The sequence below is a fragment of the Lagopus muta genome, chromosome 10, assembly GCF_023343835.1.
Source record: "Lagopus muta isolate bLagMut1 chromosome 10, bLagMut1 primary, whole genome shotgun sequence".
In the NCBI taxonomy this organism is placed as follows: domain Eukaryota; kingdom Metazoa; phylum Chordata; class Aves; order Galliformes; family Phasianidae; genus Lagopus; species Lagopus muta.
Window position 1 is genome coordinate 11,093,157 of NC_064442.1, and position 14,031 is coordinate 11,107,187.

General features: G+C 36.3%; 1 protein-coding gene across 4 annotated transcripts in view; it reads left to right on the forward strand.

The window, feature by feature from the left end:
• The window catches only part of DMXL2 (Dmx like 2), a 51,442-nt gene that overhangs the window by 21,377 nt on the left and 16,034 nt on the right, over positions 1 to 14,031 (forward strand). For all 4 annotated transcript variants that reach the window (XM_048956649.1, XM_048956651.1, XM_048956650.1 and 1 more), the window contains exons 15-26: positions 1,457 to 1,574; positions 2,257 to 2,376; positions 2,766 to 2,993; positions 3,749 to 5,428; positions 5,730 to 5,840; positions 6,526 to 6,695; positions 7,818 to 7,915; positions 8,070 to 8,235; positions 9,168 to 9,432; positions 10,172 to 11,268; positions 11,925 to 12,116; positions 13,581 to 13,657. In XM_048956649.1, coding sequence (XP_048812606.1) covers positions 1,457 to 1,574; positions 2,257 to 2,376; positions 2,766 to 2,993; positions 3,749 to 5,428; positions 5,730 to 5,840; positions 6,526 to 6,695; positions 7,818 to 7,915; positions 8,070 to 8,235; positions 9,168 to 9,432; positions 10,172 to 11,268; positions 11,925 to 12,116; positions 13,581 to 13,657 — 4,322 coding nt within the window. The remainder of the gene's footprint in view (positions 1 to 1,456; positions 1,575 to 2,256; positions 2,377 to 2,765; positions 2,994 to 3,748; positions 5,429 to 5,729; positions 5,841 to 6,525; positions 6,696 to 7,817; positions 7,916 to 8,069; positions 8,236 to 9,167; positions 9,433 to 10,171; positions 11,269 to 11,924; positions 12,117 to 13,580; positions 13,658 to 14,031) is intronic.

Consider the following 14,031-nt stretch of genomic DNA (forward strand, 5'->3'; position numbering starts at 1 on the left):
GTTGGTACTCACAGAAGTTACTGTGCTGGTTTCTTTAGGTAGTAGCCTTTTTAGGTAGTGACTTTTTTTTTATTTTTATTTTTTATCATGTTTTACTTAGAGATATAGGTATATTTGACAAATGTGAATAAGCATTTATCTGTTCTTCAATATTTCTTTCTCTATTCTTCTATGTCTTTTAACTATTAATCATATGGGACCTTTAATTCAGGTGCACAAAATATTTTTTCTAATATTTTTGTTGTTTTTTTATGAAATGATATGTGGAATACAGGAAAGGACTGTGAACCATCTTTATGATATAAGAAACAGTTTTTCTCAAGACTTCTGTTGAAAGACAATATCAAGACATCTTGGTTACCTTTAATGTTTTCTATTTCTCTTAGCTCCTTAGCTTCTAACCTCCCTTGTCACCTGAGCAGTATAAAGCTTAACTAGCATTCTTGGATCTTATCAATACCTACAGAAATAGTAAATAGGATAATTAGGTTTTCATTTGTCACTTTGCTAGTTTTTAAAAAATGAACGTAGACATCAGTACATCTATTCAAGAGAAAGGTGAGGCTGGAACTAGGAAGAACTTTAGAATTGAAAAGGCAGCAACAAGCTCTGGAGAGAGAGGTCCTCTTCTATGAAAAGACATTGAATCCAGGTTTCTTACAGAGCATCCTGATCACAATGGTGACTGCAGACTTTCCCATAACACAAATGTTGTGTAACCTCTCACTACCTCCTTTGTTCCTAGCCATCATTGTAATGGCATCTGATGAAGCTCTAAGAAAAACACCTTTTATATTGAGTGACTTAGCTCTTGCTAATTTCATCTAGTAGGATTTTAAGAATACCTGTATGGAGGAAGATGCCATTCCGTAGTTCTCTGGAAAAAGAAGATATTCAGGAATGTGAAAATTTTGCCATCGTTGTCTTTGGCGGACACATTTTCTTTGTCTGCAGGAAATGTTTTCAGTCCCAGCAGCCTCCCTTGTAGAGGGGTAGAGGTACTGCAAAGAAATATCTTACTGTCAGGAACAACAGCTATTGAGATATGAGAGGAGGAGTATCTGAGGTTCCTTCCCTTTTTTAGCAGATTTCTTAATTCATTGCAGTCATCTTCCCACTGAAGAGGAGTAGTAGAAGTCTCAGATATTTTACTATAGTCATTTATTCATCATCTAAAGAAATAAAAATCATCTTTAAATAGTTGCAGCAAAAATATTATTACAGAATTAGTCTAGCATGGTAGATCTCAGTAAAATTGTTTGAATATGCAAACAATAGGTTCTAGAACATGCTAGTTTCAATGTACAGATGAAAATGTTTTTCTAATAGAAAATGATTTTCGTCATTATGAAGTGATCCCTCCTTATCAATACTCAGATTATACAAAATAAGTATTTTAGTACAAAATGTTGTTAAACATTAATTCTGAAAGCATTACTACTGCTCAATATTTCAGTGTGGCTCAAATACTCAATTGCTTCATGTCTTTCAAGAAGACTTCATTTTGGGATACAAACCACAAAAGGAAGATGTGGAAGAGAAGGAAACAGAGATATTTTTCCAGCCATCACAAGGTATAGCATAAAAATAAGTACTACGAAGTAGGTACCAAAACTGCTCTTGAACAGTATTAAAATTTAGCAGGCATATCCTAGATTCAATTTAAGGAGAATCTGTTGAATTCAGTGAAATGTGTGAACTGATGCTGCTTATATAAATCATTGCCTACATGGTAACAGTATTAAGTAAAATTATTCTATTTGCTTAGAGTAAAATGTTTTAACTTGTAAGACAAGGTCCATTTTTCAAAATGCTGTATCTTTTAAAATCCATACGAAGTAGAACAGAAGTCTATTTCCTGAATTAATATGTAGTTACAAGTGATAAGATGAACATACCTATCTTCATAGTTAATCCTATAGAAAATAACTGGGAATTTAGTAGTAGATTTAAAAGAAAAAAAGTTAGAATGCAGGCTTGTAGGGAAAAGAGCTTTTACAATATAGCAGAGTAGTTCAAACTGACTGAGAAGGCAAATGCATTTAATTAATCAAAAATATTCAGGCTGGCTGCAAGTTAGTCTCTCCATTTTACTAATTCTATAAATCTGAGCAAACAAAATACTGATTTAAATGTCGTTACTAGTATGGAGCATTTTATAATCAATTTCAAGGAGGAATTTATTTTTTTTTTGTATCAGTGTTCTTTTATCAATTGTAAATTTCATGACAGTTCATCAACGTTTTTAAATTACAGGATATCGTCCACCGCCTTTTTCAGAGAAGTTCTACTTGGTAGTAATTGAAAAAGACAGCACTGGCTGTTCTGTTCTTCAGATGTGGCACCTTCATCTCAAATCTGTGCAAGCTTGTTTAGGCGAGTATTTTCTTATAGGTGAATGTTTTAAATATCATGACGTGTCATGAATTTGAAGCTTGTCATTTTAGAAGCAGTAGGAGTAAGATTCCATGCAAACACTGGTTGTGTTCTATACTACTGACAATATAAAAATATGTTGAAATAATAAGTAACGTATCATTGAATTCTTTATTTTAAATTGTCAGTATTTCAGAATGTTATGGATGTCTTATAATGAGCATGAAATTATTTGCAATAGAACTAAAGCAGCCAACATATAGAATTATTTTCTGCATAACTGAAGCACAACTAAGAAAAACGTGTGATTGTAACATATTCATGCTTTGTTCTAACATATAAACAGGTTTTTTTTAACTGTTTTCAATGACTTTTTTTTTCCAATATAGCAAAACCAACTGAAACTGCTTTATCAGAGAACAAGCTTAGCATACCTGAGCAGAAGACTGTAGATTCTTCTCCAGATTTATCACCTGGCGTGAGTCCCATTCCACGATCTTCATCAATTGCTAATCTTCAGACTGCTAGTAAACTCATTCTGAGCTCCAGACTTGTGTACAGCCAACCACTGGATCTTCCTGTTGGTGTAGAAGTAATAAGAGCAACTCCTTCAGCAGGTAAATTTAATATTTTTTTTCTATTTAATTGATCTACTGTTTACCACCTGGTTTATAGGATAGTAACCCTAACCCTATCACTCTCTTAATTGAATGATAAAGGAAATGTAGAACTAAAAAGACTCTCTCACCTCTATGTCCATATCTCTCGAATCCAAAATGTCTTGTTTCTCATCATCTCTTTTTTAAATGTATCAAGTCCCCCAAATCAAAGCTACCTGTAAAACTTATTGCTCCAATGCTTGGAGATTTAACTCCTAGACTTAGTTTATTAATGAACAATTCATATCCACTTCGTCCCCTGTCAGCATTGATCTGATGAGTATTTTTTGGATTTTTTTGTACACTTCGTGTACTTACCTCCTTTATTTGTCTCTCTCTTCTTCTTTTCAAGATATTTTTAAGTACTATTGTGCTCCCCGTAGGTTTCATTTCTGAATGCTACACAAGCCTAATCTTAATGTCCTTCAACTCATTAAAGCTTTGTATTCCCCTCATTATTCTAGCAATCATTTTCTTAATTAGTTGAGTTAAATTTTATCATCTTTGAGTAGTGCTGCTACTGGTAGATGACAAGTAATGCCCAGGCTACTAACACTGTCACTGATCTCAAAACATTTGTTTTTATCTAACTCCAAATTAGAAAAATAAAACCAGATCAAAAAGTGCTTTGTTAGTAGTGACAGCATTGTGGCTATCTTTTATAGTCATTTGACTTTTGTTACTATTAGCAATTATGTCTGTTCTAATTTCAGGTCACTTGAGCTCTTCCTCAATATACCCAGTCTGCCTTGCACCTTATTTGATAGTAACATCGTGTTCAGACAACAGAGTGCGTTTCTGGAGATGTACTGTAGAGATAGATCTAAACAGCAAAAATGAAGAAAGGGAAACATATCATTGGAGAAAATGGCCTTTAATGAATGATGAAGGAGAAGATAACAGCAGTACTGTCACCATAGTAGGAAGGCCAGTTGCTGTTAGTTGTTCTTACACAGGACGTCTTGCAGTAGCTTACAAACAGCCTGTACAGCATAATGGTTATGTTTCAAAAGAATTTTCCATGCATGTTTGTATACTTGAGTGCGAGTCTACAGGAGGATCGGAATGGGTTTTGGAACAGACAATTCATCTAGATGACTTAGTTAAAGTTGGAAGTGTGCTTGATTCAAGGGTCAGTGTAGATAGCAATTTGTTTGTTTACAGTAAATCAGACACATGTCTGAATAAAGACAAATACCTAGTGCCCAATATCAAGCATTTGGTGCATTTGGATTGGGTATCAAAAGAAGACGGTTCACATATATTGACAGTTGGAGTTGGTGCCAATATTTTCATGTATGGGAGACTTTCAGGAATTGTAACAGATCAAGCAAGCAGCAAAGAAGGTGTAGCTGTTATTACTTTACCGCTAGGTGGTAGCATAAAACAAGGTATAAAGTCAAAGTGGGTTTTGCTTAGATCAATTGATTTGGTATCATCTGTAGATGGCACTCCTTCACTGCCTGTTTCTCTCTCCTGGGTGAGAGACGGTATACTGGTGGTGGGCATGGACTGTGAAATGCATGTTTACGCACAGTGGAAACACACTGTCAAGTTTGGTGATGGTGAAAGCGATGTTTTTACTTCCGAAGATTTGGCAACTCAAGATCCACTCAAAACAAGCTTGATATCAAAGAAGACTAGTATAATTGATGGGGCAGGTATTGTGGATGACGTTTTCGGCACTCCAACTGTAATTCAAGACGGAGGCCTTTTTGAAGCTGCTCATGTACTTTCACCTACTCTCCCTCAGTATCATCCAACCCAGCTATTGGAACTTATGGATCTGGGTAAAGTTCGCCGAGCCAAAGCCATTCTATCACATTTAGTTAAATGTATTGCAGGAGAAGTTGCAATAGTAAAAGACACAGAAGCTGGAGAAGGCAGTGGTCCTAAACGCCATCTTTCTCGCACCATTAGTGTAAGTGGCAGTACTGCAAAGGATACCATCACAGCTGGAAAAGATGGCACTCGAGACTACACAGAGATAGACTCTATTCCTCCGCTGCCACTTTACGCGCTTCTTGCTGCAGATCAAGATGCAACTTATGTTTCTGAAGAAACTTCTAAAATACCCCAGGGCTCTGAAGAAGACGCTAAAAAAAAAACAGAGGACCAGTACTCAGATCTGTTTCAGATTCAGCCTGTTACAACTGATGACTTCATTGATTTTGAGCCTGAAAAGAGGGAGAGTAAATCTAAAGTTATTAATCTCTCACAGTATGGTCCAACTTACTTTGGCCGAGAACACGCCAGCGTCCTTTCAAGCCACCTGATGCACTCAAGTCTGCCAGGCCTCACTCGTCTAGAGCAGATGTTCCTTGTAGCTTTGGCAGACACTGTGGCCACAACAAGCACCGAACTAGATGAGAACAGAGATAAGAATTACTCAGGTTAGTAACTGGCATATTATTGAATTAACATTCATGGTCTTCCTAGCTAAGGGAATTTTAGTCTTTGGGGATTACAAAGCTGAAATCTAGTATCAGTTATTCAGATTTGAGATGGCAAAGAAAGGAATACTTAAATACAAATCTCTATATTTCATGCACAATACTTTGTCTCATACAGCAAATTTAGAAAGATACATTCATTAGATACTGCATACAGTAAGTCATATGCATTCCTTTAAATCATATACATGCCCTGTGTAGTCACTGCCATATTCAAAAGTCAGTGTTTTATGTTTTACAGGAAGAGATACCTTGGATGAATGTGGCTTACGATATTTGTTGGCTATGCGCTTACACACCTGCCTTCTGACATCACTCCCACCACTATATCGAGTTCAGCTACTTCACCAAGGTAAGTTTTAGAATGCGGTATTACTTTCATTTGATCCAGCTGAGCTGACAGGTTAACAGCTATTCTTTGAAGCCCCTTTATTTGCGAAGAGCATGTTCCCCTGCATGCACTGCACGTAGAGAAAATACAGAGCTCTAGAATAGAAGCCAGATTCTGTGCCATTCCATTTGAGCACGAACAATTTCTCCAAACAGATGACGTACTGATTGATTATATGTTGCTTTGTTTATGTTGGAGGAATGAAAGTATTGCTTTATGGAAGCATGGTTTTTATCTCCCCTATAAGATAATTTTATCATTTTCATCACAGGTGGTTTTTTTTCTTTGCTCAATCTGAGTAAGTGAAATACACAACAGGAAAGAAAAGCAGTTACCACCTCAACAGTGTACAGAAAGTTTTCCGGCCCAGAATGAGTCTGCCTCTGAGATAATGTTTTCCTGCTGTTTTACACCATATAAAACTGTAGTATGTATATGATTGGGGTGCTGGAAAAGAATAGAAGCATTGAAGAGAGGACATATACTGGGAGATGTTTTGACTTCACCTTGAACAGCTCTACTTCCTGTCAACAAACATCCCTCTCTACCAACACTCTTTACAGAGGTTCCATTTTGCATCTCTGATGTATTCCATTTGTTTATTAATGAGTATTAATCTTCTGAATCTTATTATCTTACTGTTTAGGCCTATCTACTTGTCATTTTGCATGGGCTTTTCATTCTGAGGCTGAGGAGGAGCTGATCAACATGATCCCTGCTATCCAGAAGGGAGACCCACAGTGGTCTGAATTAAGAGCTATGGGCATAGGTTGGTGGGTCAGGAATATCAACACGCTCCGAAGATGCATTGAGAAGGTATTCTAATTGCTTATAAATTATAATTATATGCTGTTAGATATGCCTTAACAAAACAGGTAACTTGTGCAGACTCTCTTGTACTCCAGACCAGCTGGAAGGCTAACTGCTTTATTTTTACATAGCCCGCTTCCAAATAGCAGTACTGTCAGACCATGTTGGCAGTTCTGGCTTATAAATCAGCAGTATCATGCGATACGTTTGAGCTAGGAAAAAGCCATTTTTGAAGCATTTAATCTTTTCCCCTATATTTTATAGTATGTTTAATGTGGCATTACTCTATTTTGTGGAGTCATTTCTTTTTAGACATATGGCAGCACATATCAATAGATTAAACAAGGAATTGTATTTTGAGTTCAGATGTGGGTCTTATTTAAGAAATAACTATTTCTAACACAGAGTAGCGTCAGATCTCATTTTCATGCCATTTTTATGGGAGCTCTAATAGTAGATAACATGCAGTATGTGCTTCAATATTATTTTATAATGTTTCCCGTAGGTACCAATGAGGTTTAAATTCTTACTTTAATAAAAATTTCAGCTTTCTTACCAAGTTTGATGGATTTGATTTATTAGTACTCCTTGCTTTGAATTACAACAAATAATGTAGCCTTTCAGATGTTTGTGGAACAGAAATATCCGATAGTTTACTGAATTTCTAAGTCATGTGTTGTAAAACTAAATTAGTCGTCCAAATCTGATGTGATTCCATCTCTTGAGTCCTACACAGAAAAACACCCAGAATGGTCACTAAGGAAATATTTGTATTAGCTTGCAAATTTGGCAATAATTGGTCACAAGAAGAACTTCACCCAATACTATGAGCTACTGTAACTTTTGAGAAAAATATTTTTATTTGCGCAGCTGTAACATCCTGCTGAGGAGGGGCATCAATATGTGCAGTAGTGCTGCTTTTTCTGAACCACAGGAACATTAACAGTGTAATGAGCTGTTGTCCCCTGTCAATAAATTAATTCCTGCAAGTCATTCAGAAAGAAATTACTGTTGCTTTCTATAAATAATGCAGTCACCCAGAGCATCCTCCCAGCAGAGAACATATGTTCTTAAGCTAAAAGCAAGCTTTCTATTTTCACTAGTAATAGTAGGTTTTGCTTACTACAGGTTGCAAAAGCTTCATTCCAGAGGAACAACGATGCCTTAGATGCTGCACTTTTTTACCTTGCTATGAAGAAAAAGGCAGTGGTGTGGGGTCTATTTAGGTGAGTTCTGACTATAAGTTTGATTAAAATTATATTTGAAGCAGGAATGCAAAACAGAACTCATTCAGGATTAGAGTTTAATTGGTGCTGTTCAAGTGACTGTATCCTAAGTCTGTGTAATAAAAACTTGTGTACCTTGCATTTCTTTATGCAGGTCTCAGCATGATGAAAAGATGACTGCTTTCTTCAGCCACAACTTCAGTGAAGACAGATGGCGAAAAGCTGCTTTAAAAAATGCTTTTGCTCTGTTGGGAAAACAGCGCTTTGAACAATCAGCTGCATTCTTCTTGCTAGCAGGTTCACTGAAAGATGCTATAGAGGTATTAATTTTTGAGAAATTAAATTTTAGTTTCTAGTCTAAACTATGGAACTGCATCCTTAAAAGCTGATCGGCTGATCTTTTTGTAAAGTGTGGAAGCAGAAAGGGTATGTCTACACATGGAACCCTGTAGACATGGCATTTACCTCCACGCTACTGTGAAAAAAAAACTTGGAATCTGATCTGAAGACCAGAATGAATGTTCAGATACATGAGTCCTCAGTGGAAGGACTCTTGAGAAAGCAATCATGACCCTGCCGGTGAAGCTTTGTTTTGCTTGTTATAGCACTCTGTTCAGCTTCTAGCTACTCTGCATTCCCTACTGTTAGAACATCAAGTAAAACACAAAGAATCAAAACAAACAAAGATCTTCTGAAGGATCCTTTTTTAGTGGAGTTGTGGTGTGGAACTGCCGAAAGGAAGGTGAAAGTTCTCAGCAAGGTCATAATTTAAGCAGTATATCTTAGGAGAGAAGGGAATTAGATAACTTTTACTTATCTTGCCTGTTTTATGCAGTGTGTCTTTACCTGAGAATGTAAAGGCTCAAAAACATTATTCTGCAGATGAGTCAGTGGAAGAAAATCTTAGCAGTTATGTACAGATGTTAAAGTTGGAAGCTAGGTTTATTCCACTAGCTAAAACATCCTTATATTGCTATCTGACATATTGTTTTTTGACATGATGTACTGAGGCATACTGTAATCGCTACAATAGAAGTACACCTCTTTCCAAACATGGAAGAAAATATGGCACTTATAAATATCTCAACATACTTTTGATTCAAAGATTAACATATACTTTAAAGATCAGATATCATGAGGAAAAAAATGTATTGTGTAAAAAATTATTGTGTAAACATGTTGCTGTTCACTGTCATTTAAAAAAAAAAAACTTTCTCTCAAAAGAGACCTTTTCCCCCACTTCTTATCACAGGTGTGCCTGGAGAAAATGGAAGACATCCAATTGGCTATGGTTATTGCTCGCTTATACGAATCAGAGTTTGAAACCTCTGTTACATACACCTCCATTCTTTATGAAAAGATTTTGGGTTGCCATAAGGATGGTACTGGGTTCAGCTGTACTAAATTGCATTCTGATCCCTTTCTGAGAAGTATTGCTTACTGGATAATGAAAGATTACACTAGAGCACTGGACACTTTATTGGAGCAAACACCTAAAGATGATGATGAAAACCCAGGTAAGGAAAAAAAAATTGTCTGCTGGATCAAACTCTCTATGACATAGTAGAGAAGGGGTAAAGTTTTCTGTTTATGTATGCAGTCTCTTCTCTTAAGATGCTATGATGCTGAAATTATTAATAGGCTTATGTACTAGCCCACTCAATTTCTTATGGAAAAAATATTTATTCCAGTTTCTTCCACAGGCTTCTCTCCAGTGTCCAGTACTGAGCTTAGTTCTAATATGCTCAGATAAAGTCTAATAAGTCAGATAAACTCTGGAGGGCCTAACTTTTCCTTACTTTTCCTACAATACCTCTCTTCTACTTAATGGTGGCTAATTTTTATTCTAAGCAACTTCAGACTCGCATTCTTGCTTCTAGGAATTAGCAGTTCTCAAAAGCAGGGCTTCCTATGCAATCTCTTGCTAGATTAACGTTAAATGATGGAGAATTGGATGCACTGGTTTCTGTAGTATGTTCCCTGCGTGAGTTAAATCTACCTGGCTGGTCTTCTCAGCTTATTTTAGGCTTAGCTGGTGAAACAGTAACAAAGCAGATGTGAGAACTTCATGTTTCCACTCATCTGGCTTACATCTTTAATGTTTTTGTGGGGAATAGGTAATTCTTTTGCTTTGTTTTGGCAACTAGACTGTCTTTGTTTTTGCATTTTGAATCTTTGTAATGCAGGAAATACTGCAAATCGGAGTAACACGTGAAATCCATTGTCAATAAATGTCTCATCTGTTTAATTCCCTAGTTATTGTCAAGTCATGCAATCCTGTGGTATTCAGTTTTTACAATTATCTTCGGACCCATCCTTTGCTGATCCGAAGATACTTCAGCTCACCAGAAGGGACTTTGGCCACCTTAGGTCTAAAAACTGAGAAAAGTTTTGTTGATAAAATTAATCTTATAGAAAGAAAATTATTCTTCACTACTGCAAATGCTCACTTTAAAGTGGGTTGTCCTGTGCTAGCTCTTGAAGTTCTTTCCAAAATCCCAAAAGTAAGAAAAAAATCTGCTGTAGCAACAGAGAAAGATGCATCTAGTCCTCCAATGCAGGTTGGTGTTTCAGATTCCAAAGCCTTAAGGGATGGTGCTGGAAGCGGTGATATAGACTGGTCAAAGCCAATTTCAGCTTCCTTTGCTTTGGAGGATACTGCTGAGTCTTCAACACAATTTGATTGGAGTCAACCAGCAGTAAAATTTGATGATGAGCCTCTTACTCTTGATTGGGGTGAAGACAAAAATGAATCAGATGAAGAAGACAAGGATGTTGGTATAATTATGAAAAATTCAAAATCTGCTTCCAAGAGTGAAGAACAAGATGAAACCCCAGACAGTAACGTCCCACAGACACTACATGGAGAGATTTCTGATGTTGGAGACACTGAGGTTGATGTTATTGCTGAACAACTGAAGTTCAGAGCCTGTTTGAAGATCCTAATGACTGAACTGAGGACTTTGGCTACAGGTTATGAAGTAGATGGAGGAAAGCTCAGGTTTCAGCTGTACAACTGGCTTGAAAAAGAGATTGCTGCCATGCATGAAATATGCAACCATGAAGCAGGTGGCAAAGACTACTGTAAAACATACACCAAAGTAAATGGGGATCTACTTGATCATGAGAATGTTATGGATAAGCCAGACATTGGTTCCTATGAACGGCACCAGATAGAAAGGCGTAGGTTACAGGCAAAACGAGAACACGCTGAAAGACGAAAGTGGTGGCTGCAGAAGAACCAAGCTCTTCTACGAGTATTTCTGAGTTATTGTAGTCTCCATGGGGCACAAGGAGGTGGTTTAGCATCTGTGAGAATGGAGCTGAAATTTTTGCTGCAAGAGTCACAGCAGGTAAAACAAATTCAGCTGATTTGTATTTACGAGTCTGAACAGTTCTAGTCTGTCAATTTTATCAAATGCTTAAATTTGTACCTTAAGCTAAACAATTCTAATGTTCTTCAGGCAAGAACTTACTATTCTAGCTTGCTGTGCATCTGCATCCTGGCTATTTGGTTCTTCAGAATCTGCCAGAGGATTAGGCTACCTGTAATTATATAAATATTGCTCTATGTACTACAGACTTAAATGTATATTGAAATTATAGTTTTGATCACTATATTTTGGGTATCCATATAACAAGTTAAATTCAGATTAAGTATGATAAAATCTCTTTCCCTACATCACTGCTTGTCATGCAAGGAGCTGTAAGGAATAGAGTCTTAGTCAGCATACTGCTCCCTTTTCTGTATTATGGCATTTTCTACAGTAAATGTAAGTGACTGATCAGAGCAAATCCTATGACTTGGAATAAATCACGGAAGTAGCTCCAGTCCCAGAACTTACTTTTAACATCCATCCTTGTGAAATCTTGTCTGTACTGAGTAGACAGTAGTAGAAGAGAATAAATAATCCTGGGAAAAAAAAAGAAAAAAAAAAGTAAATTACTGTTTTATTATTATTTTTTTCTCAAAGTAATCATCTTAAGTGCAATCTTTTCTTTTAAACAGGAAACTACTGTAAAACAGCTTCAGTCTCCACTTCCATTGCCCACAACACTACCATTGCTATCTGCAAGCATAGCATCCACAAAAACTGTGATAGCTAATCCTGTGCTGTATTTAAACAACCACATCCATGATATTCTTTACACAATTGTGCAGATGAAATCACCACCACATCCTAATGTTGAAGATGTCAAGGTAATGAAATCAGGTTGTAAGAAATGCTGACTGTTTACGAAATGGTGAGAATACACTAAAACTGTGTTTGATTTTCAACTCTTACTCCTTCTCACAATATTGACCTTCTTTCTAAAATCTAGAGAATTGAAAATGGTAGTCAACCAACCACTTGATTTCTGACACCTTTTGGAATCTCCTTAGTTCCCTTTCATCCAAATAATTCAGTCATTCTTGAGAAGCTGTTCCAAATTTAGATGTTCACTAAAGCACTGAATTGTTACTCTTAAAACATCACGATCATATATGTTAACTGTCATCATCTTGGTCAAATCTGGTGGGAAGATTAATGAAAGTAGATGTGGAAGCTATGAGGTACGTTGTAACCTTCTGTTTATACTGTAGTTATAAATCTTAGTCCAGCGTGGATTGTACTGATTTCCATGTAATTGTGATTAATTACTTTATCTGGCCCCATATCCTAGAGTAATTCTGTTCATAAAATAGAGGGGATTGGGGAAACATATTTCCTGAGACTATACAACAGTTAATTAGTAAAAATCTAGATCATTGGTTTGTACATTTTTATCAGTATTCACATTCATTAAATTTCACTTAAATTTCTATTGAGTAAATGAAAGTAGGTGAAAGCTATGAAACTAAGTGGACCGTCCCACTGGTAGTTAGTTACCAATTTGTAAACTGCAACCCACGCTCATTTACTTCTTTACATTAGTTGACTCCTTTTCCATCCTGCACTGTGCCACATTAAGTATCATTCTTATTCTAAAAACTCTTATTCCACACGCATTTTCCTTTAAAAGGAAAGTCAGAAAGAACTGACACTTCCTAACTGTGATCAACTATTTAGATAACTTGTATCTTTAACCTGAGGTATGGCATCTCATTAAATAGAGAGACAGCAGGAAGAGATGGAAATGAGCGGAATGTTAAAAAGCATTCATGTTTTTTAACAGTTGGCAGTACCATTTTCAACACAGTTTGGCCTCCATCAGTCTTTCCAAGAAATCCTTGCATTTCTTCTTCTAGGAAATGGAGTGTTTCTGCTGCCTTGTAAGCTCATAATAGTATTATTCTTGTTACTGGGAGAGTCCTGAAAAATTTTAAGCACGTAAATGAGGTGAAAAAGCTATTATAAATAATTAAATGATGATTACACAAACTTCTGTATCATGCATATAAAGCAAACACTACTATAATGAGTTATGATGTTATATTATATTGTTTCCAGGAACCAATCAGACTATAGAAATCACTGTTAGAACAGGACTTAATCACTTCTTCAGTATACTCACCCTGTGAGAGGTCTGTATTAGAGTAATTTTTTAATTGCTATTTCCTGACTGTAGTTTAAAACTGGGACATTCTGGCATAACACATTTCAAAAACTGTTTAGAAAGAAGTGTGGTTTACATACCTATTTTGTATAAATTACATATAACTCACCAGCTCTTTTCATTTTAGGTGTACACTCTTCATTCTTTAGCAGCTTCCCTTTCTGCATCCATTTATCAAGCACTGTGTGACAGCCACAGCTACAGGTACAAATAGAATTTCTTTCTTACAGTCCTACATTTGAAGAATATTTAGTGCATCCAAAATGGAAATTCTTTCTGCCTGTGTCTAAGCAAAGAGATTCAACTGCTATGTATGTATAGAAAACTATGCAACCCACACATTAGTTCTGATAGTCCCTGCCAGTTTCACACAGATAAAATAATAACAATCTTTTTTTTCCAATGAAAGGAGGAAAATCTGCTATCAATCTTAGGATGCTTCTAAAAGAACGTCTGAGTGCTGTTTTCCACAGTATATCCAGTGCTGGGTGGGACTGCATGGAAAATATTTGAGGTTAAATGAAGTCAGGTTTTGGACAGTTCTTGTTTCAAACCAAAATTGGCCGTAAAAGTATAAC